The sequence below is a fragment of the Coregonus lavaretus genome (genome assembly GCF_964263955.1).
Source record: "Coregonus lavaretus genome assembly, chromosome: 28".
Taxonomy (NCBI): Eukaryota; Metazoa; Chordata; class Actinopteri; order Salmoniformes; family Salmonidae; genus Coregonus; species Coregonus lavaretus.
In genome coordinates, this window is record NC_140015.1 from 18,759,737 (window position 1) to 18,787,533 (window position 27,797).

The 27,797-nt window shown below is 45.5% G+C and overlaps 1 protein-coding gene across 1 annotated transcript; it reads left to right on the top strand.

Moving 5' to 3' along the window:
- mei1 (meiotic double-stranded break formation protein 1) lies at nucleotides 1–27,721 on the top strand (the record flags this gene model as incomplete). Its single annotated transcript, XM_084145532.1, has 31 exons — nucleotides 1–150; nucleotides 677–800; nucleotides 940–990; nucleotides 1,460–1,533; nucleotides 1,820–1,925; nucleotides 4,250–4,453; nucleotides 4,588–4,757; nucleotides 4,907–5,021; nucleotides 5,110–5,226; nucleotides 5,358–5,457; nucleotides 5,831–5,965; nucleotides 6,093–6,201; nucleotides 6,320–6,411; nucleotides 6,493–6,640; nucleotides 6,738–6,849; nucleotides 6,977–7,037; nucleotides 7,810–7,907; nucleotides 8,160–8,337; nucleotides 9,365–9,515; nucleotides 11,055–11,339; nucleotides 11,443–11,611; nucleotides 12,984–13,088; nucleotides 13,408–13,518; nucleotides 17,710–17,882; nucleotides 18,299–18,383; nucleotides 19,003–19,184; nucleotides 21,080–21,161; nucleotides 25,174–25,280; nucleotides 25,971–26,115; nucleotides 27,173–27,293; nucleotides 27,636–27,721. The coding sequence occupies 31 exons, from the start codon at nucleotides 1–3 to the stop codon at nucleotides 27,709–27,711; spliced, it is 3,936 nt and encodes a 1,311-aa protein (XP_084001658.1). The 3' UTR covers nucleotides 27,712–27,721.
- Nucleotides 27,722–27,797: the final 76 nt, after the last annotated feature.

Here is a 27,797-nt window from a genome sequence, read left to right on the forward strand (position 1 = left end):
ATGACGAGCATGGACGTTGTTTATGAAAAGATTCACTTCAGGCACGATCCGAAATGGTCTGTTCATGTTCGCATGGGCCACCCCGTCCAGGGCAGCTTGATGATCTGCGTCGCCTGTGTCATTGAGATGATGGAAAGCAACAACGTTGCGGTATGATATCTAAATATTTACATTTACATTTTAGTCATTTAGCAGACGCTCTTATCCAGAGCGACTTACAGTTAGTGAGTGCATACACTTTTTTAAAAATATTTTTATTTTTTCATACTGGCCCCCCGTGGGAATCGAACCCACAACCCTGGCGTTGCAAACGCCATGCTCTACCAACTGAGCTACATCCCTGCTGGCCATTCCCTCCCCTACCCTGGACGACGCTGGGCCAATTGTGCGCCGCCCATGAGTCTCCCGGTCACTAGTGGCACAGCTAGCACTGCAATGCAGTGCCTTAGACCACTGCGCCACTCGGGAGATATAATATTAAACATGTTTTATTGACCACATATTGGTATTTCTGCTACAACAGCTAACATGACATGAGCTGTGATATATCCATATATGCACTTGGCTGCCCCTGTGGTTCCATAATTTGTTTTACTGTGAGTGTCCTTGGGTATCTTGAAAGGCGCAAATAAAATGTATTATTATTATTATAAATGCATATCTTGCCCTTCAATAGTCTGTGAGAAAGTCTGTGGCGCTGTCGGGGATCAGTGGGGTCCTGAAGAGCTGTCCTGGGGCTCTGAAGGAGCTGCTACTACAGGACCATAGGGTCTGTCTGCATTTCACAGCATCTTTACTGGGTAAGAAACACACACACACACACACACACACACACACACACACACACACACACAATCAAACACACACACACACACACACACAATCAAACAAAGCCTTGCTTTATCCCTTACTTTATTTGAATCCCTGTTTTCTGTACAGGGATGCTTCACACAGTAGAGGACCCAGCCACTCTGAAGCAGGCCATACAGGGTAAGAGAAAAGCTTAAATGCCCTGATTATAAACACGGCTGCTTGAGAATGCTCACTCTTTACTGACTAAATCATAATATCGTTGTACTATTGTCTCAACTTGTACCCCATGTCACTACATACTATAGCATGACCAGGTTTGTTGGCTCTCATAGTCTGGGTTTAAGAGAGATATGGGTTGTTGAGTGCCTCAGCAGAATTGTTAATTAGAGTGTTGCTGTTTATGGAACCCCACAGGACCACTGTGTTGAAGCATTTCACCTGTGTTCAAGCACTAACAATATCACTGTGTGCACTGTGCCAGGATAAAGTGTGAAATGCACAATTTGCAAGTTTTCAAAACAGTGTTAATTGAGCCCTAAGAATAATGCTATGATAAGTTTCTTTCTTTCTTTCTTTCTTTCTTTCTTTCTTTCTTTCTTTCTTTCTTTCTTTCTTTCTTTCTTTCTTTCTTTCTTTCTCGGTTCAGTGCTGGTTCAGCTGCTCTTGGAGTTACAGAGTGAACAGTATGTGTACTACATCCTGGATGAGATACACACACAGGTGAGTAATATCACACATACAGGTCTGAGCGGGCTGAGATGTGGACAAGTCCTCTCACACTACTAGAAAGAAGCTTGATTAGAGTCAAAGGATGGAATAAAGAAGTTGGTGCACCTTTGTTACTGGTGGGAATGGAAGGGTGGATTGTGGACTAACTGTCATTGACAAGACTGACAGGAATTAAGTGATACAGTACTCTAGGAATAGATTGATTTGGTTGGTATGAATTTAGACACAAAAAGTGTGTGAAAATGATTCTAGAGCCCCCTCTCTGTCCCATGTCCAGCTGTGTGACCAGTCCAGTGTGAGGGGTTTCCTGCCCACCTTCACCTTCTTGGGGAAGCTGGTAGATGCTGTTCCTTCCCTGCCACAGAGCCTGGCCTCCAGCCACGGTGAGATAGTGTACCACACCACCACCATCTCTCACTAAGCTCACATTAAAATACTCTTCCTTCTTTGTGCTACCATTGAGTGTTTACCTTCGTTCACCCTCAATGCGTTCTCTGCCCTATTATTTTTACCACCATTACCTGTGTAATGACCAGGGACTTGGCCCATTAGTCATTTGTATCTTAACTTAGGTCACGTGGGGCTGGCATATCATTGAAAGGTTTTAGCCTGTTTGGTGGTGAGCTGTGTGTGTGTGTGTTATTGTGAATTTGCCTGTACTGGTTTTATAGTTTGGCCGTGGCTGCGAATACTGAGTTTTCGCCCCCGCACTGGCCCTCTGGAAACCTCTTTCTCAAAGCTAAGGATCTGCACATGTTATTTTATGCACACATTTTTTCTACATAGCTGCTGCTCACACTCCACCTCCCTTCACGTTTCTCTCTTTACTCACCCTATGAAACATGATGTAGCCGATGTCGCTGCCTCATATTTTTGAATAGCTGAAATAAAAACCACGCAGGGATTTGAATGAATGTTCTAAAAAAATACATTATGAAGGCTACAACCCTTTCTGTCTGTTGAAACGGATATTGCAGTTGCACAAGCAGGAGGCAGTCCTTACACATTGCATTGGAGCAGTCCGCATTTTGTGTGATGATGTAGGCTAATCTTTATAGTTGCTGCCATATCGAAGCCACCAGCCAGAGTTGCTGAAAAAGAACACTACTACTTTGACTGCCGGTCTGCCTCCTGCTATAGCCAATGTTTGCAATAGTTATGAAAATAGAACATTACATCGCTAATTAGACTGCGTGTCTGGGTCTTGCTTGTATTTGATATGCTGCCTATATAGCTGCATGTATAACTCCCCATTTTAAGCACACACAGGCCCTATAACTGCTATTTTGCCTCTCAATGATCATGTAAGTAGCCTACTGCATGAGTAAGCTACCTATAGCTGTTCCACCTCTGGGCACCCGAACCATCTAGGCAGCCAAGCGCGTATCCCGACCGGTAACCAGAGTGTGAAAATGGGCAAGTTCATTTTGAATCGCCCGGGGCCCCGGTTGCTTATGTTTGCAATACTGTTACAACAGACACCAAGTTTGTACAAACATGTTGATCATGTATTTTGTGTGCAACATGAAAATAGCTGTATGTAGCCCAACTCCCCTCCTGAAAAAATAACATGAAATTGCGCTTATGCTTAAGAGCCTACTGGGGCATGGAATGCAATAGTTGTAACATGTCGACCATGTCTTTTGTGTGCAACATTCATCGGAGATCAAGGAGGGAGCGGTAGCGAGCGGCGCACTGAGCAACAGCTACGTAGGTAGCGGAGTGGGCAGCGCCACATAAAAAGAAAAAAAATCCTGCAAATGAGCAGAAATCTCTTGTATCGTTAGCCACAGAACTTTCAGGTTCCAGAAAATGCAGAACCGCAGCCACTCTGTAATAGTTTTGTGTGTGTGGGCATTGTCAGTGTTTTACTATTGTGTCTAAGCAGCACGGTGTCGTGAGTCCATGTGGACTGCCGCTATTGACGGTGCCTGCCTGTCAGCGAGCTCACACCACCCAGCTGGTATACAGGCACTGAGGCCCTGAATGGGGAAAGGAGTGAGAGCGAGAATGAAAGAGAGCAAGTGTGAGAGAGAGCGAGAGTGAGAGAGAGAGAGCGAGAGAGCGAGAGAGATGGATAGAGAAAGTACAGTAGAGAGGGAGAAACTATTCAATACAGAGAACTCCACTCACGAATAGTAGCCACAGCTTGTTTTTAATCATCGAATGTCAAATTCATGTCATTATTTTCCTTTACATTACTTTGCATAGTGTTGAAATGCACAGACAGACATGTTTTCTACCTCCTTTCTCTCATCTCCTCCCGTTCGTATTGTGGTGTAACCAGACATGGCTGGAGCTGGGAGTCTCTCCTGGCTGGCTGCCTCTGGAGTCGGACATGTTCCACAGAGCAGCTGTGTCTGGGCCTCTAACTCTCAGGCTGGCTGGCTTGTGTGAGCAGCTCTTGCTCGCTGCGTCAAAGTTAAACAAACTCAATTCAACAGGGTGCCTGACTGAGTCATGTGTAGTATCAGCCTGCCATGCTTTATGCACACAACTGTCTGTGTCCTCCGCTACTCTCAGCCAAGAGTGTAGCTGGGGTTTAATTCCAGCTTTGTTCACTGTTTTCCCTTCCATCGGCCATCGCCCTCATTTTCTGTCTGTCTCTGCCTTAGTGTGTGTATGTGTCTCTCTCATTTCCTCTCCCCCACCTCCCTTTTTAATTATCTTCCTCTCTCCCCTCCTCCCTCCCTCTCTCTCGCTCCAGTGCCCCTGTTGGAGCAGTTGTGCTCAACGCTGCTCTACCCAGACGAGGGTCTGAAGGCCTCAGTGTTCTACGTGTGGCAGAGGGTGTGGGGGGCGGCGGGAGCTGCCCAGTCCCTCCCCTCCCCCCTCAGAGACAGGATGTGTTTGCTGCTGCTGCAGACCCTGGCCCACGCCTGCTCCACTCAGCTCACCATCAACTGCCTGGGTGAGAACCATCATATTCAAGGGGACAGTGCTTATTACCATATAATAAGCGAATGTAGCTATGATATGTGCATGTAACCTAACATTTAGCATGAATCAGTGAATATGGAAGTGTGTTTTCTGTTTGTGTGTCAGGTTTCCTGAAGCAGCTGCTAAAGCTGGGTGAGGTGGTGTCTGTGCTGATGAACAGCCCCTGTGAGCAGATCCGGTCTGATCTGGATCAGAGCCTGGGCCAGGACCGAGAGGACCAGTCCAGCACCCAGCTCTCTCTGGAGCGCTGCCCACTGCCACTCATACTCAAAAAGGTTTCACCAATCTACCACAATTCTTTCTTAAAATTTGATAGCAACAGTAGAAGCAGTAGAAGCTATCTTTGACTGATTACATTGAGTGTCTATAAAACGGCAGTGTTTGAAGACATTGTCATGACGACTAATGTGTGTGTGTGTTGTAGCTGTTGCTGAGTGGGGATGAGACATTGCAGGTGGCCAGTGCTCAGTGTATGGCTGCTATCCTGGTCCACTCCCCCAGCCAGTACTGTGCTTCCTTCATCCAGGCAGACGTACCCGGTGAGAGAACTTGTTTGAATGTCTGAGAAGCCTTATGCCCATTCTGTTACTGTATCTTTCTCTCCTGTGTCTCACCATTCTCTCCCAGAGTTTCTGTTTGAGCGTCTGAGCAGTGGCAGTGAGGTGTTGCTCTGGTCCGTCTACAGCTGTCTGCTGCTGCTCACTGAGGACCCGCTCTTCTTCTCCCAGTGTCACTCTGTCTACGGTGAGAGAAAAGAGGACACACACACACACACACACACACACACACACACAGAATCACACACACACAGAATCACAGTATGGCATCATAGGATTACTGAGCAAGACGTAAAAGTCACAGTGTGTGTGTGTCAGGTATTGAGTCTCTGGTACGCAGTCTGAAGGAGGCCCTGAGGCTGACTAACGTGGAGGTGCAGAGACAGGGCCTGCTGCTGCTCACAGAGATACTGGAGAGGTGAGGCATCGGGTCTGTCTACCCCATACATTCTATTTGACATTTTGTGAATGTATCGCAAGTTGTCCTTTACATTTCAGTGAAAGTGACAAGACTGGTCTCAAAGTGCTGAACAAGCATGAGAGAAAGGCGTGAGAGAGAGGGGTAATTTGACCTCATTCACAGCATCTCGTATATTGTGGGTTGTTGCGTGTAGGGGAGTGTTTAGAGGGTTTTCCAGGTTCCTCTGGGCTGTCCAGCGGCTGTTGTGGCAACAGCCTGCCTGACCACATCTATTATGGTACCATGTCGCTGACGTCAGAAAAACACTGTTGAGCTTTGTGACAGCGATAGGTCACAGCTGTTTATTTTGTGACTGTCTTTCTCTCTCCAGGCAGCCTGTGGGGGTGCGTCTGTTCCCGAGCGGTCCAGGGTTTGTGGCCGTGGCAGAGGCGGTGCTCTCAGGAGTCTCCTCCCCCTGTCTGCAGGTGGCAACACAGGCAGCCAACGCTGCCACTGCCCTCCTCAGGTACACAGACAGACAGACAGACGCAGGCTGTGAGCGTACAAATGTTATTAGAAAGTCACCACAAACGTGAGCTAAATATACATGTTGATTGTCCATCTCCCTCTCTGTGTACTGTGTGTCTCTGTAGAATGAACCACCAGTCCAGCCCAGTGCAGTACAAAGAGCTGGAGAAGCTGGTGGAAGCCATTATTGCAAGGTGCACTGAGCTGCCCTTACCTGCCTCCTCACGGTGCAGAGTGAGTCAGTCTCTGTTCACCTTTGTGTGTCAGCACTGGGAGAACTCCACTTCATTTCATTTCAGGAATCATCATTGAAAAAGTTTATTGACTGTGTCCCTGTTACTCTCTCTTCCAGGTGAGCCTTAAAGGAGCTGAGCCCAGCAGCCAGGCCTCGAGAGCGGGAGGGTTTCTACTCCAGGCCCTGGTCTGTTTCCATGCCGCATGCAGGTCAGTGAGGCAGAATGAAATTGTTGCAGTCGCAGATAACATGTTTAATGTTTGTTTGTGTGTCTGTGTGTTGTGTTCCAGGTTAGTGGAGCAGTGTTCGTCTGAGCCTGGCCTGAAGGAGAATGTGTTCACAGCTCCGTCCAAGCAGGTTCAGGGTCAGGACCCGTTGGAGTCCCTGTGTCTGTGTCTGCTACACTGCTGTGACACTGTTTGCATCCCCACCGTCACAGTGAGCCCTGCCCCCAGCACACACACACACACACACGTTCATGCATCATGTGTATACACGTACACACTCACACACGTGTGTGTGTGTGTGTATGTAGAGGCATTGTGAGCGCGCCCCCAGCGCCCAGGTGCTCCAGCACTTCTTCTCCATCCTGTCGTACCAGTTCTCCCTTCTACCCTCCCTCAGGCCCCTCTTCGCTGCCAAACTGGGTGAGGCATGTTGTCAGGGTGATCATTTTGTTCACCTCCAGGTGTAATGACCTATGTCTCTGTCCTCCCTCCACACCTCTGACTCCTCCCCCTCTTCCTCCATTCTTCCTCCCTCTCTTCTTTACAGCATCCTCTGGTTTCTTCAGGCTGGCTCTGGAGCACAAAGCTGTCCTCTGTGCAGGAAACAGGTAACAGGAGTACCTGAGGAAATACACACACACACACACAGAGACCACTATCACCCCCCCAGACAGGTAATTGCTAATGGCGCTGTTATAGTGTGGAGTTCTTATTGAGTGGACCCAGTAAAAGTGCCCAGGAAAGTGAGAGATGACACAAACAGAAGCGTTTTTCACGTCACTTTGTTTCAGTCTAGCCATGAAAGCTCTTCTCTCATCAGTGTCAGTCTTGTCTGTCTGTGTGCATATGAAGAGGAAGCTCACAGGCCAGGCTGGCTATGTGGTTGCGCTTGAGGTTCACTAACTGTAACTCTCCCCTATGAGCTGTAATGATACTGAGTCCACAGTGCATTTTGATATTTTTAAACTCGATTGAAATGCTAAGTCAGAACATTTACTGCACACAGGAGTAGGTTTAATAATATTATTAGGGTTATTATTATGAGTGCAATGCATACATTATTTTTGTAAATTATTTTTTTCAAACTGGCCCCCCGTGGGAATCGAACCCACAACCCTGGCGTTGCAAACGCCATGCTCTACCAACTGAGCTACATCCCTGCCCTACCCTGGGCCAATTGTGCGCCGCCCCATGGGTCTCCCGGTCGCGGCTGGCTACGACAGAGCCTGGATTCGAACCAGGATCTCTAGTGGCACAGCGATGCAGTGCCTTAGACCACTGCACCACTCGGGTTATATACAGTATAACATCTACCTTTCTTAGTTGTCCCTCTCTCTGTCTTTCTCTCACACTCACTCGCTCTTTCTCATCTCATGGTAGAAACCCAGCTCTGAATGCAGCCTGCTGTGGTTTTCTGCAGAGGCTCAGTGTGTGTCTGCTGTCCCAACCAGACCCTGCAACCAGCATCCTCCCACAAGGTACTGACAGAACACATTAGCCATAAAAAAAACAGTAGCATTAAGGTTTAATGTGACAGTAAAGCACTTTGTAGCACTTCAAATATGTGGAGTGGGCCTTTGGACTTCATTATGCATGGAAACGTGTGGTGTGGATGTCCTGTGAGTGACTGTGATGCAATTAAATAACGAAAAGGTCTACTGAGAGCTGCTGTCAGTGTGTTCTCTACTGTCTCTCTCTCTCTCCCCCCTTCACCCCCCTCTGTTCTCCAGACTGTGAGGAGATAGAGGCTATGTTTAGGTCCAGCCTGCCCTCTCTATGTTGTCGTGTGTGTGAGTGGCCCTCTCTGCTGTGTGAGTCCCCAGGGTCCCAATGTGACCCTGCCGGCCCCAGGGCCACTCAGTACTGTCTGCTCACCCTGCTGCACCTGGCCCTGCAGCATGGAGACAGGTACTAACACACACACACACACAAACCACTATAACACATTCAACAAGGGTTCAGTTCACTTGGGGACATGTAGACACTGGCACAGTTTTATGGTTATTAACGATACAGCATTGCTTTGAAAGATGTATGTTTACTGTGGCCAATGATTTACATAGCATGGGAGGGTTTTGTATGCGAGTGTGCATGTGTGTGTATACACTGAGTGTACAAAACATTAAAGAATACCTGCTCTTTCCATGACATAGACTGACCAGGTGAAAGCTATGATCCCTTATTGATGTCACCTGTTAAATCCACTTCAATCAGTGTAGATGAAGGGGAGGAGACAGGTTAAAGAATGTATGGCCCCGTGTAGCTCAGTTGGTAGAGCATGGCTCTTACAACGCCAGGGTTGTGGGTTCGATTCCCACGGGGGGCTAGTATGAAAAAAACAAAAAAATGTATGCACTCACTAACTGTAAGTCGCTCTGGATAAGAGCGTCTGCTAAATGACTGAAATGTAAATAATTTTTAAGCCTTGAGGCATAGATTGTGTATGTGTGCCATTCAGAGGTTGAAGGGGCAAGACAAAATATTTAATTGCCTTTAAATGGGGTATGGTAGTAGGTGCCAGGCGCACCGGTTTGTGTCAAGAACTGCAACACTGCTGGGTTTCTCACGCTCAACAGTTTCCTGTGTGTATCAAGAATCGTTTACCATCTAAAGGACATCCAGTCAACTTGACACAGCTGTGGGAAGCATTGGAGTCAACATGGGCCAGCATTCCTGTGGAACGCTTTCGACACCTTGTAGAGTGCCAACCCCAACGAATTGAGGCTGTTCTGAAAAAAGGGGGTGCAACTCAATATTAGGAAGGTGTTCATAAGGTTTTGTACACTCAGTGTATGTGTTTACAATACAATACACTTCCTGTACCTATCACCGCACCATAAATCGTTGTGTGTGTGTGTGGTGTGTGTGTGCACGTGCACCATAAAACTTTGTGTGTGTTTGTGCATGTGTGTGTCTGTCTACGTGTGTGTACCAGGCTGCTCCCTGACTCCACAGTGTTCTCCTGTGTGGTGACTCTGCTGTGCTCGGTGCAGGAGCAGGGAGACTCGGCCCTGCCTCCCTGTGTGCTCAGGTCTGCCCTCTACCTGCTGTCTGTCACACAAGACAAGAGCCCCGACCTGGACTGGGTAAGTCAACTCATTTCTATACGATGATAATAGTGGGGTGCTGGCGCTCTAACAACATTTAATAAATTACAGATTGGTTGTTCATTCCTTGGAGTATTTAACTGAAGTTATAATCAATGCAATATAATCCCACTTTGGTTCAAAGGCTCTAATTAACACTCTTTGTTCTTGGAACTCAATTATGGAGTTACATCAACTTTATATACCTTCCTTTTTGAAGGCTGGGTATTAATGAGACCGAAAGATAAATAGTTTCCCCTTTTATGTCCACAACAGAGCTAACACAACTCTAGTCCTTAAGGACATGGCTCTGCAAGTCTCCATTATTCCTCAAGACCTTATTGGTGAATGAAGTGGTTGATGAATGTACAGTGGCTTGCGAAAGTATTCACCACTCTTGGCATTTTTCCAATTTTGTATCATTTGATTTACACAACATGCCTACCACTTTGAAGATGTGAAATATTTTTTCTTGTGAAACAAACAAGAAATAAGACAAAAAAACAGAACTTGAGCATGCATAACTATTCCCCCCCCCAAAGTCAATACTTTGTAGAGCCACCTTTGGCAGCAATTATAGCTGCAGGTCTCTTGGCGTATGTCTCTATAAGCTTGGCACATCTAGCCACTGGGATTTTTGCCCATTCTTCAAGGCAAAACTGCTCCAGCTCCTTGAAGTTGGATGGGTTCCGCTGGTGTACAGCAATCTTTAAGGATTACTGTTATACTATTCCAGGTATTCCTTAAAGAGGTAGGGAATACCTCTTTAATGCCCTCCTTGCCTGGTCCGTGAGTTTTGGTGGGCGGCCCTCTCTTGGCTCTTGTGGTGCCATATTCTTTCCATTTTTTTATAATGGATTTAATGGTGCTCCGTGGAATGTTCAAAGTGTCAGATATTTTTTTATAACCCAACCCTGATCTGTACTTCTCCACAACTTTGTCCCTGACCTGTTTGGAGAGCTCCTTGGTCTTCATGGTGCCGCTTGCTTGGTGGTGCCCCTTGCTTGGTGGTGTTGCAGACTCTGGGGCCTTTCAGAACAGGTGTATATATACTGAGATCATGTGACAGATCATGTGACACTTAGATTGCACACAGGTGGACTTTATGTGACTTCTGAAGGTAATTGGTTGACTTCTGAAGGTAATTGGTTGAACCAGATCTTATTTAGGGGCTTCATAGCAAAGGGTGTGAATACATATGCAGTCACCACTTTTCCGTTATTTATTTATTTGAATTTTTTTTAACAAGTTATTTTTTCCATTTCACTTCACCAATTTGGACTATTTTGTGTATGTCCATTACATGAAATCTAAATAAAAATCAATTTAAATTACAGGTTGTAATGCAACAAAATAGGAAAAATGCCAAGGGGGATGAATACTTTTGCAAGGCACTGTACATGGCCATAGCTCCTCTGTTTCTTGTTAGTCAAGTCACAACAAATGGCCTTAAGCATCAGAGTTGTGCACCTGTAAGAGTTATTTTTCATTCTTTAGTCCTCTGTTTCCCCTCCACCCACCCCCCCCTCTCTTGCCCAGGCTCCTCTAAACTGCATCAGCAAGGCCCTGTCCAGCCCCAGTTTCGCCTCTCTCTACACCCACCACCCTCCACTCCTACACTTCCTCTTCCGCTACCCAGAGCTGGCCGAGCACTTTGGGCCCCGGGTCCTGGAGCTGTGGCTGTCCCACCGTGCTGAGGCCACACTGCAGTCAGACACTCACAGTAAGAAGACAGAGGGCCCGTCAGAGCAGAACCAGGACCCAGACACCACAGCCCTGCTGGCTGTGCTGGAGAAGAACCCCACTGTCATACTGACCTTGCTGGTGAGGGAGGGAGACCCCATGTACTGGCCAGAGACTGGGCACAAGCTTGTTCCTTTGCCAACCCCAGCTCTCTGCATGAACCTCTGCCTCTCTGTGTCTGTAGGGCATGGTGTGTACCAGGGAGGCTCCCCTGGCAGAACGTGCTGTGGAGGTGCTGGGGAGTTTCCTGCAGGGCCGGCAGGGCTGTAAGGCCGGCCTGTGTGTCCTACTCAGACCCACTCTGCTACAGGTGCTCCAGAGACTGGGCCTGGAGAGCAGCCAGGGGACAGGAGGTGAGGAGAAAAACAAGAGAGTATACATTAGGCCCTAATCTATGGATTTCACATGACTGGGCAGGAGCGCAGCCATGGTTGGGCCTGGGAGGGCATAGGCCCACCCACTTGGGAGCCAGGCCACTCACTGGGGAGCTAGGCTCAGCCAATCAGAATTCATTTTTTCCCCACAAAAGGGCTTCATTACAGACAGAAATACTCCTCAGTTTCATCAGCTGTCCGGGTGGCTGGTCTCAGACGATCCCACAGGTGAAGAAGCCGGATGTGGAGGTCCTGGGCTGGCGTGGTTACACGTGGCCTGCGGTTGTGAGGCCGGTTGGACGTACTGCCAAATTCTTTAAAACGACATTAGAGGCAGCTTTTGGTAGAGAAATTAACATTCAATTGTCTGGCAACAGCTCTGGTGGACATTCCTGCAGTCAGCATGCTAATTTCACACTCCTTCAAAACTTGAGACATCGGTGGCATTGTGTTGTGTGACAAAACTGCACATTTTAAAGTGGCCTTTTATTGTCCCCAGCACAAGGTGCACATGTGTAATGATCATGCTGTTTAATCAGCTTCTTGATATGCCACACCTGTCAGGTGGATGGATTATTTGGGAAAAAGAGAAATGCTCACTAACAGGGATGTAAACAAATCTAAGAGAAATAAGCTTTTTGTGTGTATGGAACATTTCTGGGATTTCTTTTATTTCAGCTAATGAAACATGGGAACAACACTTGACATGTTGCAGTTTATGTTTTTGTTCAGTGTAGTTGTAGCTCTCAGAGCACGCAGGGAGAACAAAGCGGCTTCACTCTGTGGCGTCAAGTGCAATAGAAGAAAATGTGCGTTGACATTCCTCTCCTATAGGAGCAGGCAGTAATTAAGAGACTAGAGCAGCTTCACAAACAGCCGAGAGCGAGCACATCACATCCACCCCCCAACAGTGTCTCAGCATCCCAGACACTTTTATCAAGGCTGGGTTACACTGCATGCATACACTCTCCTGCCACCCATTCCGACTGATGGATACCCATTGAGGTTGTGTAGTTTAATTGCTGTAGCCCAAGGGCACAACACAAAAATATGTCAACTCTGGGGGGTTGAACTAACTAGTTACCATCAGCTCACCCACTAGACCACGCTGCACGATAGAATTTGCATTAATAAATACTTTATATTAACCTATAATGCTGTAGGGTGACTATTTAATGTAAATAAAATGCAGCCAGGGGAGTATGGAAATGAGTGTTTTGGCCTCTTTCTCTCTTTCTTGCTCTTTCATATCTCTCTCTCTTTAATTATTTATCCCCCTTATCCCCACTGTGATTGTGCTCATCTCTTTCTTTCTCTCTTATCTCCCCCCTCCCTCTCCCAATCTCTCTAGCCGTGGGCTCTCTCCCTCTGGTCCTTAGGTTGCTGTGCCTGATGCAGACCAGTGGCTCCACTGAGAATGAGATGGACGGCATCCACTTTAAACTGCTCTACCACGGTGAGGTCACAGGGTCAAAAGGAATCAGCCATGCATAATTCACTCAGATCTATAGCTTTGGTCTAACATCATAATTTAACCACTATTTTTCGCTGTACTCACTCTCTACATTCAATATCAGTTCAATCAACATTGAAATGCCTTGGGGTTTTTGCTCACATCAGCAAAGCATATTACATAAGCGTAAGCTGAATTTGTAGATGAAAGTAGTATTTAAGTATCAATAACACGAGGGCCTTCTTCTGACTATAGATATTATGATCTTGTATTCTGTCTGATGTCTTATTTTGTCTCCTGTCTTATTATGGGCGTGTTCCAGTGAGTAACCTGGCAGGGAAGCTGAAAGCCTCCAACACAGAGTGTCTGCTGCCAGCCTTCAGCTACCTGTACTGCTGTCTGCGTCTGTCCCCCCCTCACTGCACTGACAGAGGTGACAAACTCAGTCTGCCACCCTGTCCTTCTCATTCAGTGCAGCACAGCGAGCAGCCTTCATATACGCTGCCACCTGCCTCTCTCTCTCACACACACAGTCCCCCAGTCCCCTGGCCTGTAAGAGAGGCACACACTTGTACAGAACCAGTCAGTGCCATTCACAAGGGCACACAACACACTAACACATTAAATTAAATATTAAATATTATAAATATTATTATGGTGGGGGATTATAATACTGTTTTAAATAGCTCAATGGACCGAAAAGGAAATCACACCACAAACAATCACCCACATGCTCTTAAGGAAATTGTGAATGTCATGGATACATTAGAACTAGTAGATATATGGAGGCTTAAATATGCTGATCTAGTGAGATATACATGGCGGAGACTGAATCAAGCTAGTCGTCTTGACTTCTTTCTTATCTCATTCTCGTTGGCACCAAAAGTAAAAAAAGTGTTGATAGGGGACAGAATGCGGTCGGACCATCATATAATAGGCATATACATTACTCTGACTGAATTTCCACGTGGGCGAGGATATTGGAAATTTAATCAAAGCCTATTAGATGATAATTTATTTATAATTAGAACAAAGGAATTTATAACTGACTTTTTCCAACATAACATAGGTACAGCGAATCCCCTTATTGTATGGGACACCTTTAAATGTGCCTTTAGAGGCCATGCAATTCAGTACTCATCTCGAAAACAAAAGCAATTTAGGTCAAAAGAGTTTATACTAAGAAAGGAAATAGAAAGTCTAACAGAACAGATAGATGGCAATAAAAACTGTAACATAGAGGCTCAGAATAAATTAGAGGATAAACAAAAAGAAATGGAAAAACTTATTCAAGAAAGATCAAGTGTAATATATTATAAAAATAAAGCAAACTGGATGGAATATGGGGAAAAATGCACAAAATTCTTTTTTAATCTTCAACATAGGAATGCTACCAAAAAGAACTTAATGAAACTGGTTACAATTGACGGAGTCACCCATAATTCACCTAATGATATTTTGAAGGAAGAAACAAAGTATTTTAAGCATATGTTTTCTTTTCAGTCGCCTCCATCTCCTCTAACTGAAGCTAATTGTAGAGATTTTTTTCCTATTGATAATGTCAAATTAACAGCCACACAGAAAGACTTATGTGAAGGTGAAATTACAGAGGAGGAACTTCTGGATGCAATTAAAGACTTTAAGTCCGGGAAAACTCCAGGGTTGGATGGCATACCAATCGAGGTATACCAAACCTTTTTTGATATACTAAGAGGACCGTTATTAGCATGTTTTAACCACTCCTATGTAAATGGTAGATTATCTGACACTCAAGAAGAAGGTCTGATCTCATTATTACTGAAACAGGATACAAGTGGAAAATATAAAGATCCAGTCCATTTACAAAATTGGAGGCCCCTTACACTTCAGTGTTGTGATGCAAAAATCCTAGCAAAATGTATAGCGCATAGAATTAAAAAGGTATTGTCGGATATTATTCATTCTAATCAGACAGGTTTTTTACATGGAAGATACATTGGAGATAATATAAGGCAAGTATTGGAAACAATAGAACACTATGGAAAATATGGGAAACCAGGCCTGCTATTCATAGCAGACTTCGAAAAGGCATTTGATAAAGTTCGACTGGAATTTATATATAAATGCCTGGAGCATTTTAATTTTGGAGAATCTCTTATAAAATGGGTCAAAATCATGTATAGTAACCCTAGGTGTAAAATAGTAAATAATGGCTATTTCTCAGAAAGTTTCAAACTGTCAAGAGGAGTGAAACAAGGTTGTCCACTATCGGCATATCTATTTATTGTGGCCATCGAGATGTTAGCTATTAAAATCAGATCCAATAATAATATCAGAGGATTAGAAATACAGGGCTTAAAAACAAAGGTGTCATTGTACGCAGATGATTCATGTTTTCTTTTAGATCCACAACTAGAATCCCTCCACAGCCTCATAGAGGATCTAGATACATTTTCTAACCTCTCTGGCTTAAAACCAAATTATGACAAATGTACTATATTACGTATTGGATCACTAAAAAATACAATTTTTACATTACCATGTAGTTTACCAATAAAATGGTCTGATGGTGATGTGGATATACTCGGAATACATATCCCAAAGGAAATAAATGATCTCACTTCAATAAATTTTAATAGAAAGTTAGCAAAAATAGATAAGATCTTACTACCATGGAAAGGAAAATACCTGTCAATTTGTGGAAAAATCACCCTGATTAACTCTTTAGTATTATCCCAGTTTACCTATTTGCTTATGGTCTTGCCTACGCCTAGCAAACAGTTTTTTAAATTATATGAGAAAAAAATATTCAATTTTATTTGGAACGGCAAGCCAGACAAAATTAAAAGAGCATATTTATATAATGAATATGAATTCGGAGGACAGAAATTATTAAATATTAAAGCATTAGACCTATCACTAAAATCTTCAGTCATCCAAAAGTTATACTTAAATCCGAACTGGTTCTCAAGCAAATTAGTAAGATTGTCTCACCCACTGTTCAAGAAAGGCCTTTTTCCCTTTATTCAGATTACAACCTCTCACTTTCAGTTATTTGAAAAGGAAATAATCTCCCAAATGTCACTATTTCTAAAACAAGCCATAGAAAGTTGGTTGCAATTTCAATTTAATCCTCCAGAAACGACAGAACAAATAATGCAACAAATATTGTGGTTAAATTCAAATATACTAATTGACAAAAAACCTTTATTTTTTGACAGAATGTTTAAAAAAGGTATAATCTTCGTAAATGATATCATCGGTAGGACTGGTGGAGTTATGTCGCACATGCAGCTAACAAAAACATATGGAAATGTCTGCTCTACCCAAAATTACAACCAAATAATTGCAGCCTTACCGCAAAAGTGGAAGAGGAAAGTTGAAGGGGGAGAAAGTAAGGAACTTGTCTGTCGGCCTTGCATTAAAGAACATAATTGGTTAAGGAAAACTGTGATAAATAAAAAAGTATATCAGTTTCACTTAAGGACCAAAGGATTGACAGCAGTCCCATATAGATTGCAAAATAGTTGGGAAGAGATCTTTGACGTACCGATCCCATGGCATAGTGTTTATGAACTGACACGCAAAACGACACCGGATTCAAAAATTAGAATCTTTCAATTTAAATTATTATATAAAATTCTTGCTACCAATAGAATGTTATTTATATGGGGGATACAATCTTCCCAGCTCTGCAGATTTTGCTGTGAAGAGATAGAATCATTAGATCATTTGTTTTGGTTCTGTCCATTTGTAGCTTGTTTTTGGACACAGGTCCAGGAATGGCTAAACGATTGCAATATTTACCTGGAACTAACCTTGCAGATAGCATTACTGGGTGATCTGAAAAGTCATAGTCAATCAATCAATAATATAATAATACTTCTAGCAAAAATGTTTATTTTTAATTCACAATCTGTAGAAGCAATGAGAATAGAAAGGTTCAGAACTTTTGTAAAACATCACAGTATGGTTGAAATATATATGGCAAATAGAAATCCTATATGGATGGTGTTAAGAGATAGATGGGAGGTATTGAATAGAGTTGAAGGATGGGACTAATAACAAATAACAACAAATAATAACAAAGATAGTTAATAATGTAAGCATACTGTGTCCATAATAAGTATATAGGTTGTATGTTGGGAGCTTTTGGGAAAGAGCACAGTTAGAAAGATATGGCATTTAGAAGCAAACCGGATGGACATCATGAAAATGATCGGAGAGGTTGAGAGTAGAAGTTCAGGAGCAAAAAAAAAAAAAAAAAAATATATATATATATATATATATATAGATATAGAATTATTGTAAAATTAACTCTGTCCATAAGGTGTAGATAGTAAGTATAGACCGGAAGTAGAGGCCTGGGCGTTGTTGTTCACTAATTTACTCCAAGTAGGGAAAGGATGGTGGGGTTGAAAAGTAATAAAGGGGAATATATATATAAAAAATAAAAAAAACATGGGGGATTGGAAGTGATGCAGACAATTACATTGATAGAAGATACAATCTATCTGCAATATTAAGCTGATCCATCCCCCCGAAAAAAAAAAAAAAAAAAAAACACATTAAATTGGTAGTATGTTTTATATATTGGATGATATCTTGAGTGTGATATCGTTTTGTCTTTTGTTTTTGCCTCCAGCTGTGTCCATGCTGCTGTGTAACACCGGGCTGATGGACCAACTGCAGGCTACGCTGAACCTCTCCTCCTCCTCTTCCCTCTCTCCATCCCTCTCTCCTACGTCTGCCCTGCTGTGCTGCTCCCGTCTGCTCCTGTCTTCCCTCATCACCCTGCAGCACACTCATTCTGCTCAGGTTGTTCTGTCACGCTAACCCTTATAAAGGCCTTTACACAGGGTACACCATGTAGTACAAAACACACTCTAGGGGCCTCCTGTAGCTCAGTTGGTAGAGCATAGCGCTTGCAATGCCAGGGTTGTGGGTTCGATTCCCACGGGGGGCCAGTATGAAAAATATATGCACTCACTAACTGTAAATCGCTCTGGATAAGAGCATCTGGTAAATGTAGTGAGGACAGGACCAGGGGACTTACCAGAAACATTTATCAGAGACCTTGATGTTAGACAATACATTTGTCTTCTTGTACTGTAGGACAGTGTGTTGTTGAATGGAGAGCGTTGTTGCCATAGAGATCCTATTAAATTACATTCCTAATTCTATGGTTGTTGCCTTACCGTGTCTTGTCATTTCTTCCCTCTCTGTATCCCAAGGTCCATAGAAGCATCAGGTTGAACCTGGGCAGCACGGTGCAGGCTCTGGTCTTTGGGAAGAGGAAGACAGGCAGCCTCTTACTGGGTAACAACGCTACACCACACTAAGCAGAGCAAAGCAAAGCAGCATTGTTACACAGGCTTTAATTCCATTATGTGGCCTTCATCCAACAGAGGAGTTGGGATAGAAATGGCCTGCTGGTTCTGTATCTCTGTCTCCCTGCTGTATGAGTGGGCTGTCAGGGCCAGGGTGATCTACGGTCTCTCTCCTCCGCTGCCGCCTCCTCCCTGTCTCGGTTCTCTCTCTTGCTCTCCCTCTCTCTTTCTGCTATCGCTAATTGTCTCTTCTCTCCCTTAGAGGGGTCTAATATCTCAGTGTACATGAGTGTTTGACAAAAGGGCTGTGCAAATGGCCACCAGCTCCTGGTCTGTGTCTCAGTGTGTTTAATCAGATCTCCAACTGACCTGTAACCCTGTCTCTCCCTTCCTCTCTCTTACCACCCAAACTCTTTCTCTCTGGTTGTCTTCTCTTCCTCCCCGTCACCTGCCAATCTTCTTTCAACCTCTCCCCTCTCTCTTCTCTGTCCACATTCTCCCTCTCCTCACTCCAAATGTCTTTGAATCCCACCCCTTCCCCCTCCACATCCTCTCGTTCCTCTGTCTTCCCTCTTCCTGCCTCTCCTCCCTCGCCTTGCACCACACAGCTAGTTCCCTGAGGCTGCTGCAGGCTGTTCTAGATGTTGACCTGGAGTCTCCAGTGCTGTGTGTGAATGTTGGCCCCGGGGTAGGACAGAGGCCCCTGGGGGACACGGACAGCTCTCTGTACCCGCTGGGGTCCTACGGGGCCCACTGCCTCATCACCGCACTCTACGGCCTCCTGCTGCAGGTCAGACACACCACACACACACACACATACACACTCTCACATTGCAGGGCTGTTAACACCCCAGAATTCTTCTCCCATACTGTTTTCTTCCCTCAATTTCCCATTGTTTCATTGTTTTCATTGTTGTTTGAAAAGCATCCCTGATAGAACTCAAGGCTGATGTGGTAAAGCACTCAAATGTGGCCTTCCTTTCTACCCTCTGTTTCTCTGTCTCTACAGTGCAGCCTTTTATGGTTTATGTGTAGTACATTGTTGTTAATGGCAGTGTTATGGGGATAAACGCACTTCATAAATACAGCGTATCATTACTGTCATCACTTAATGACTGGGTCAGAGCTCACCGTAACTCTACATGAAGCATCTTCAACTCCTCCTGTCTCTATAGCATAGTTTAGTCTATGCTGTGTATGTATAGTGAAGAATGTATTTAATGCTCAACTCTGTGTCCCTCTTCCTATATAACCAATTCGGTGTTGAACAATACCACCCTGTATCAGTCAGTGCAGTAGTTCCATGTCAGTGGTTGCACTGTAGAGCGTAGCTCCTCCTTGGTCCACTGCGCTGTGGTGCGCTACGCCGATGATGTGTCTACACTGGCTTCCAGGATTAGAGTGGAACTCTCTGTGGTCCTCCTCTCTATAGCCATCTGCCCTACTTCACTATTTTGGGACACTAATCACTAGTCACTGCCTCAGTAGGGGTGGCTGTGGAGTGGAAGGATAATGCATTATTAAATAATCCCTCTCTCTTTTCACCATCCCTCTGTTTGGCTTAATATCTTCTCTCTCCCTCTTACATTTACATTTAAGTCATTTAGCAGACGCTCTTATCCAGAGCGACTTATAAATTGGTGCATTCAAGTTAGGATAGCCAGTGGGACAACCACTCACTTTTTGTTTTTTTATGGGGGGGTGGGGGAGCGGGGGTTAGAAGGATTACTGTTATACTATTCCAGGTATTCCTTAAAGAGGTAGGGTTTCAAGTGTCTCCGGAAGGTGGTCAGTGACTCCGCTGTCCTGGCGTCGTGGGGGAGCTTGTTCCACCATTGGGGTGCCAGAGCAGCGAATAGCTTTGACTGGGCTGAGCGGGAACTGTGCTTCCGTAGAGGTAGGGGGGCTAGCAGGCCAGAGGTGGATGAACGTAGTGCCCTCGTTTGGGTGTAGGGTCTGATCAGAGCCTGAAGGTGAGGATGTGCCGTTCCCCTCACAGCTCCGTAGGCAAGCACCATGGTTTTTGTAGTAGATGCGAGCTTCAACTGGAAGCCAGTGGAGTGTGCGGAGGAGCGGGGTGACATGAGAGAACTTGGGAAGGTTGAACACCAGACGGGCTGCAGCGTTCTGGTTAAGTTGTAGGGGTTTAATGGCACAGGCAGGGAGCCCAGCCAACAGCGAGTTGCAGTAATCCAGACGGGAGATGACAAGTGCCTGGATTAGGACCTGTGCCGCTTTCTGTGTAAGGTAGGGTCGTACTCTGCGAATGTTGTAGAGCATGAACCTGCAGGATCGGGTCACCACTTTGATGTTAGCAGAGAATGACAGGGTGTTGTCCAGGGTCACGCCAAGGTTCTTTGCACTCTGGGAGGAGGACACAATGGAGTTGTCGACCGTGATGGCGAGATCATGGAGCGGGCAGTCCTTCCCCGGGAGGAAGAGCAGCTCCGTCTTGCCAAGGTTCAGCTTGAGGTGGTGATCCGACATCCACTCTGATATGTCTGCCAGACATGCAGAGATGCGATTCGCCACCTGGTTATCAGAAGGGGGAAAGGAGAAGATTAATTGTGTGTCGTCTGCGTAGCAATGATAGGAGAGACCATGTGAGGATATGACAGAGCCAAGTGACTCTTCTATTCATCCCTCCATCTTGCTAAATGTCTTTCTGTCCTCCCCCTCTTCCAGAAGCAGGAGCTGTTGCTCAGTGTGTCAGTGAACTGCCTGGGGTCTCTGCTGGGGTTTCTGCATAGGAGAAGCCCATCTACAGGTACCAGACTCAGACAAATCAAATCAAATGTGTATTTATCTCCATTTTATGATTTGAGTGCGAGTACTTTTCTCTCCCACCCACCGGCCGCCTTTCATTCTAGCCGGAGCGCAAACCCTCATACTGGCTTTCTATATACAGGGAATACCAGTACCGAGTTGATGTGCAGGGGTACGAGGTAATGGAGGTAGCTATATACATATAGGTAGAGGTAAAGTGACTAGGCAACAGGATAGATAAGACAGTAGCAGCAGCGTGAAAGTGTGTGTGTGTGTGTGTGTGTGTGGGGCGTCAGTATGCCTGTATGCGCATGTTATGTGTGTGTGAGCGTATGTCGTGTGTGTGTTGGGGTGTCAGTGTATGTATGTGTGAGTGTGTGGGTAGAGTCCAGTGTTTGTGAGATTTAGTTTTTTTTAAAGGTCAATGCAGGTAGTCCGGGTAACCATTTGATTAGCTATTTAGCAGCCTTGTTTAGCAGTCTTATGGCTTGGGGTTTAGAAAATTGATATCACTTGCCGTGCGGTAGCAGATAGAACAGAGAGAACAGTCTATGGCTTGGGTTGCTGGAGTCTTTGACAATGTTTTGGGCCTTCCTCTGACTTCGCCTAGTATAGAGGTCCAGGATGGCAGGGAGCTCGGCCCCAGTGATGTACTAGGCCGTACTCACCACCCTCTGTTGCGCCTTGCGGTCGGGTGCCTTGCAGTTGCCGTACGATGCGGTGATGCAGCCAGTCAAGATGCTGTCAGTGGTACAGCTGTTGAACGTTTTGAGGATTTGAGGGCCCATTCCAAATCTTTTCAGCCTCCAGAGGGGGAAGAGGGGATGTCGTGACCTCTTCACAACTGTGTGGGTCTGTGTGGACCATGTTAATTCCTTAGTGATGTGGACACAGAGGAACTTGAAGCTCTCGACCCGCTCCACTACAGCCCCATCGATGTGGATGGGGGCGTGCTCGCCCCTCCGTTTCCTGTAGTCCACGATCAGCTCCTTTGTGTTGCTGATGTTGAGTGAGAGGTTGTTGTCCTGGTACCACACTGCCAGATCTCTGACCTCCTCCCTATAGGCTTTCTCATAGTTGTCGGTGATCAGTCCTATCAGCTTGGCGGATGTGTTGTTGCCTACCCTCACCGCCTGGGGTCGGCCTGTCAGGAAGTCCAGGATCCAGTTGCAGAGGGAGGTGTTCAGTCCCAGAGTCCTGAGCTTGGAAATTATTTGTTTATTTGGACTATGGTGTTAAATGCTGAGCTGTAGTCATTGAACAGCATTCTTACATAGGTATTCATTCTGTCCAGGTGGGTGAGGGCAGTGTAGAGTGCAATAGAGATTGCGTCATCTGTGGATCGGAGTGGGTCCAGGGTGTCTGGGATGATGGTGTTGATGTGATACATGACCAGCCTTTCAAAGCATTTCATGGCTATATATCTGAGTGCTACGGGGCGATAGTTATTTAGGCAGGTTACCTTGGCATTCTTGGGCACGGGGACTATGGTGGTCTGCTTGAAACAAGTTGGTATTACAGACCGGGTCAGGGATAGTTTGAAAATGTCAGTGAAGACACTTGCCAGCTGATCAGCACATGCTCTGAGTACACGTCCTGGTATTCCGTCTGGCCCCGTGGCCTTGCGAATGTTAACCTATTTAAAGGTCTTACATCGGCTACGGAGAGCGAGATCACATAGTCGTCCGGAACAGCTGGTGCTGTCATGCATGGTTCAGTGTTGCTTGCCTCGAAGCGAGCATAGAAGGCATTTAGCTTGTCTGGTAGGCTTGCGTCGCTGGGCAGCTCGCGGCTGGGCTTCCCTTTGTAATCCGTGAAAGTTTGCAAGCCCTGCCACATCCGATGAGCATCAGAGCCGGTGTAGTAGGATTCAATCTTAGTCCTGTATTGACGCTTTGCCTGTTTGATGGCTCGTTGGCGGTCGTAGCGGGATTTCTTATAAGCATCCAGATTAGTGACCCGCTCCTTGAAAGCAGCAGCTCTTACCTTTAGCACAGTGTGGGTGTTGCTTGTAATCCATGGCTTCTGGTTGGGGTATGTACAGTGAGGGGGAAAAAGTATTTGATCCCCTGCTGATTTTGTACGTTTGCCCACTGACAAAGACATGATCAGTCTATAATTTTAATGGTAGGTTTATTTGAACAGTGAGAGACAGAATAACAACAAAAAAATCCAGAAAAACGCATGTCAAAAATGTTATAAATTGATTTGCATTTGAATGAGGGAAATAAGTATTTGACCCCTCTGCAAAACATGACTTAGTACTTGGTGGCAAAACCCTTGTTGGCAATCACAGAGGTCAGACCTTGTAGTTGGCCACCAGGTTTGCACACATCTCAGGAGGGATTTTGTCCCACTCCTCTTTGCAGATCTTCTCCAAGTCATTAAGGTTTCAAGGCTGATGTTTGGCAACTCGAACCTTCAGCTCCCTCCACAGATTTTCTATGGGATTAAGGTCTGGAGACTGGCTAGGCCACTCCAGGACCTTAATGTGCTTCTTCTTGAGCCACTCCTTTGTTGCCTTGGCCGTGTGTTTTGGGTCATTGTCATGCTGGAATACCCATCCACGACCCATTTTCAATGCCCTGGCTGAGGGAAGGAGGTTCTCACCCAAGATTTGACGGTACATGGCCCCGTCCATCGTCCCTTTGATGCGGTGAAGTTGTCCTGTCCCCTTAGCAGAAAAACACCCCCAAAGCATAATGTTTCCACCTCCATGTTTGACGGTGGGGATGGTGTTCTTGGGGTCATAGGCAGCATTCCTCCTCCAAACACGGCGAGTTGAGTTGATGCCAAAGAGCTCGATTTTGGTCTCATCTGACCACAACACTTTCACCCAGTTCTTTCTTGAGCAGGGGGACCTTGCGGGAGCTGCAGGATTTCAGTCCTTCACGGCGTAGTGTGTTACCAATTGTTTTCTTGGTGACTATGGTCCCAGCTGCCTTGAGATCATTGACAAGATCCTCCCGTGTAGTTCTGGGCTGATTCCTCACCGTTCTCATGATCATTGCAACTCCACGAGGTGAGATCTTGCATGGAGCCCCAGGCCAAGGGAGATTGACAGTTCTTTTGTGTTTCTTCCATTTACAAATAATCGCACCAACTGTTGTCACTTACTCACCAAGCTGCTTGGCGATGGTGTTGTAACCCATTCCAGCCTTGTGTAGGTCTACAATCTTGTCCCTGACATCCTTGGAGAGCTCTTTGATCTTGGCCATGGTGGAGAGTTTGAAATCTGATTGATTGATTGCTTCTGTGGACAGGTGTCTTTTATACAGGTAACAAGCTGAGATTAGGAGCGTTCCCTTTAAGAGTGTGCTCCTAATCTCAGCTTGTTACCTGTATAAAATACACCTGGGAGCCAGAAATCTTTCTGATTGAGAGGTGGTCAAATACTTATTTCCCTCATTAAAATGCAAATCAATTTATAACATTTTTGGCATGCGTTTTTCTGGATTTTTTTGTTGTTATTCTGTCTCTCACTGTTCAAATAAACCTACCATTAAAATTATAGACTGATCATTTCTTTGTCAGTGGGCAAATGTACAAAATCAGCAGGGGATCAAATACTTCCCTCACTGTACATATGTATGGTCACTGTGGGGACGACATCGTCAATGCACTTATTAATGAAGCTGGTGACTGATGTGGTAAACTCCTGAATGTTATCGGATGAATCCCAGAACCTATTCCAGTCTGTGCTAGTGAAACAGTCCTGTAGCTTAGCATACGATTAATTGGACCACTTCTGTATTGAGTCCGTTACTGGTACTTCCTGTTTGAGTTTTTGCTTGTAGGATAGAGTTATGGTCTGATTTGCCAAAGGGAGGGCGAGGGAGGGCCTTGTATGTGTTTCTGTGTGTGGAGTAAAGGTGATCTAGAGTTTTGCCGCTGTGTGTGCGGGTGATTTTTCTCATTGTATGGCCAGTGTCTGGTTGTCTTTTCATGTGTCTGTCAGTGTATTCACGCCTCACCATCACCTTGACCTGTCCTTTCCCCCTCTCTGTCACCAGCCCAGCATGTGGTGTGTCAGCCCTGGAGTCGCTTCCTGCTCTACTCTCTGCTCAACTCTGGAGAGAGCTGCCTGCTGCACCCAGCCACACTCACACTACTCACACTGGTAAAGGCTTCCGCATGCTTCGGGTCGGCTGGCGTGAACCGAACGAGTGTGCTCGCATACTCCCTTAAATGACCTTCGCTTGAAAAACGAGAACAAAGCGGCAATAATACTGTTTGTCCATCTTGAGACACTGTAGCCAGTATACACTTCCTGAAAATAGTCCGAATTAATCGAATATAACTCAAGAAATCTGTAATTAATGTTGATGTTTTTTGAAGAGGAGATCTTAGTCACGCAATTTTACATCTAACTAAAATGTTTGGTGCAGTATTACTCAAGTGAAAAGATTTGCATGAAAACTAATTGTCTGTCGTTGAATGACAACAAACACTTCATTGAAGAATCCCTTCTGTTGACCAATCACAGACGAAGGGACGTAGACTTCGGCTACCGAATTTCGGCTTGCCATGAGAAAAATGTTTGTGTGCACAAACAGCCGAAAAAAACCTTGCCTAAGACCAAAACGTCACAAAATGGCGTCATAATATATGCACATATATGAACTACTCCGAACTGTTTCGGATGGGAAACATGCAGATGCCTCAAGACTGCACCCGGACACACTCACACTACTGTTGGTCTTTGAAGCAGCACAGGGCCATTTTGAAGTGTATTAAAATGTGTCTTTGCCTTCTGTTTGTAAGCACCCTGAAGAAGCCTTGAATACCAACACGTGTCCCTCCCATGCAGCTGTTGCGGTATGGCAGTAGGGTGGTGGTGTGGGAGCCAGACCTGTGTCAGGTGTTGGAGGCGGTGGAGAAGAGAGGCCTGAAGGAGCTGGGAGAGAACACAACACAGGCCCTGAGACAGCTGCTCACACAGGTACAGTACACAACACACTGACTGGGACACATACAGCAGCACAGTAAAACGCAAACAGAGAGCACACAGGCCCAGCCCTATGAGGCTATGTTGAACGTCACTGAGACACACTCTTTTAATTGTCCCATGTCAACGCAGCCCCCTGTCACCACCTCTACGCCATTGTGTCACACATGACAGTGGCAGGACACAGGCCCTCATAGGGTTCATCTGGCTCAGGAATGGAATGTCACTGCACTGAAAGGTCATCACTGCCCCATTTGTCATGTGATACAACATCATGCTGGCCCTGCTGCCTCCCTTAGTGACAGAGCTGTGACAAGTGTGTGTGTGTGTGACCCAGTGACTCTTATTCAGGGGTTAGCAGAGCTGAATATACTCCAGCAGTATGCGCTTCAGTAGCTTGTCAGATCAGAGCGGGTCTTATGGGAGATTGTCCTGTCACGATTTCCGGTGCCTGCTGCCTCTTATAATAATATATTTATTTTATATAGTGCTTTTCACTACAAAGAGAATCTCAAAGATGCTGTAAAAACAAACAAAACAAATGTAGAGATCTGGCAGGTCTTGGTGATGTTCTTCCACAGCTTCAGATGATAAGGTGTTGTTTAGCCAGGCAGTAAAAAAAAGCTGGGCAGTAGCGTAAGCGGAGGGAGCTTCGATGGCACTGAGAGGGAGCAGCGTCAGTCAGTTACTTAGACAGGCCCGGAGCGCTTCATCAGGCACCTCGTTTGTTGTCTCCTCCTCCTCTGTAGGTAGGCTGGATAGTCCACTACTGAAGTGTAGCACCCACCTGGGTGAAGCTTCAGCAGCTATAAGTGCCAGAAAGACCACCACGCCTCAGCAGTAGTCAGGAAACAGTCCCCTACGAGGCGGGCCTCTCTCAATGCCTCACACCGCAGTCCACATCATTCATGCAAAGAGGGCAGGTGGAAAGAAGCCTGTGCTGTATTATAGCTGTTTCCACCAGACTCATCTCTCTTGTAGTGTATCTCTTCTCTCTTTCTAGTCTCTTGCTGTCTCTCCCTCACCCACTGACTCTCTCACCTCTCCCCCTCTCTCTTCCTCAGCTCCACTGCAGTATATTCCACCCCCTCCTACAGAGGAGAGCAGACTGAGGGCCAATACTCTGATGGAGTCACTGAACTCCCTGCCTCCTACAGCCAACGACAACCTGCCCACCAGCATTCTGTATCCTTCACACACACACACAGTTATAACATAAAAGATAGTTAGTGCGAGAGACTCCTCGTTTTTTAAAAGCCGAGAGAGCAGTACTTATCAGTCTTTATTGATTTTTACAGGCCATTAACTAAATCTCTGTCATACGTGATGCATTTCACTTCATCTCTTTGAAAATGTGCTGTCCCTGCTGTTGCCACATACTGAGTCTCCACTCATGTTTCAGTACATCTGTCTGCCAGAGGTGTAGACCAACTTGTTTTAGTCATCAAAGACACAGACCATTACAGTGCTCTTTCTAGGAGCTCCCTTTCGCTCTCCTTCCTATCTGTCCTTAACCCCCTTTCTCAGGCGTGTTGGAGAGATGTCGGTCTGCCTGTCCGACTTCACTGTGAAGACAGACGGACACATTGGCTCTCAGTTATAGACCTTTTTGTTGTGAGAGGCTACATTATTGATTTACTTGATTTATTTATGGCTGTTTTTGCAACCAAACAGCCTTATCCTGAAGAG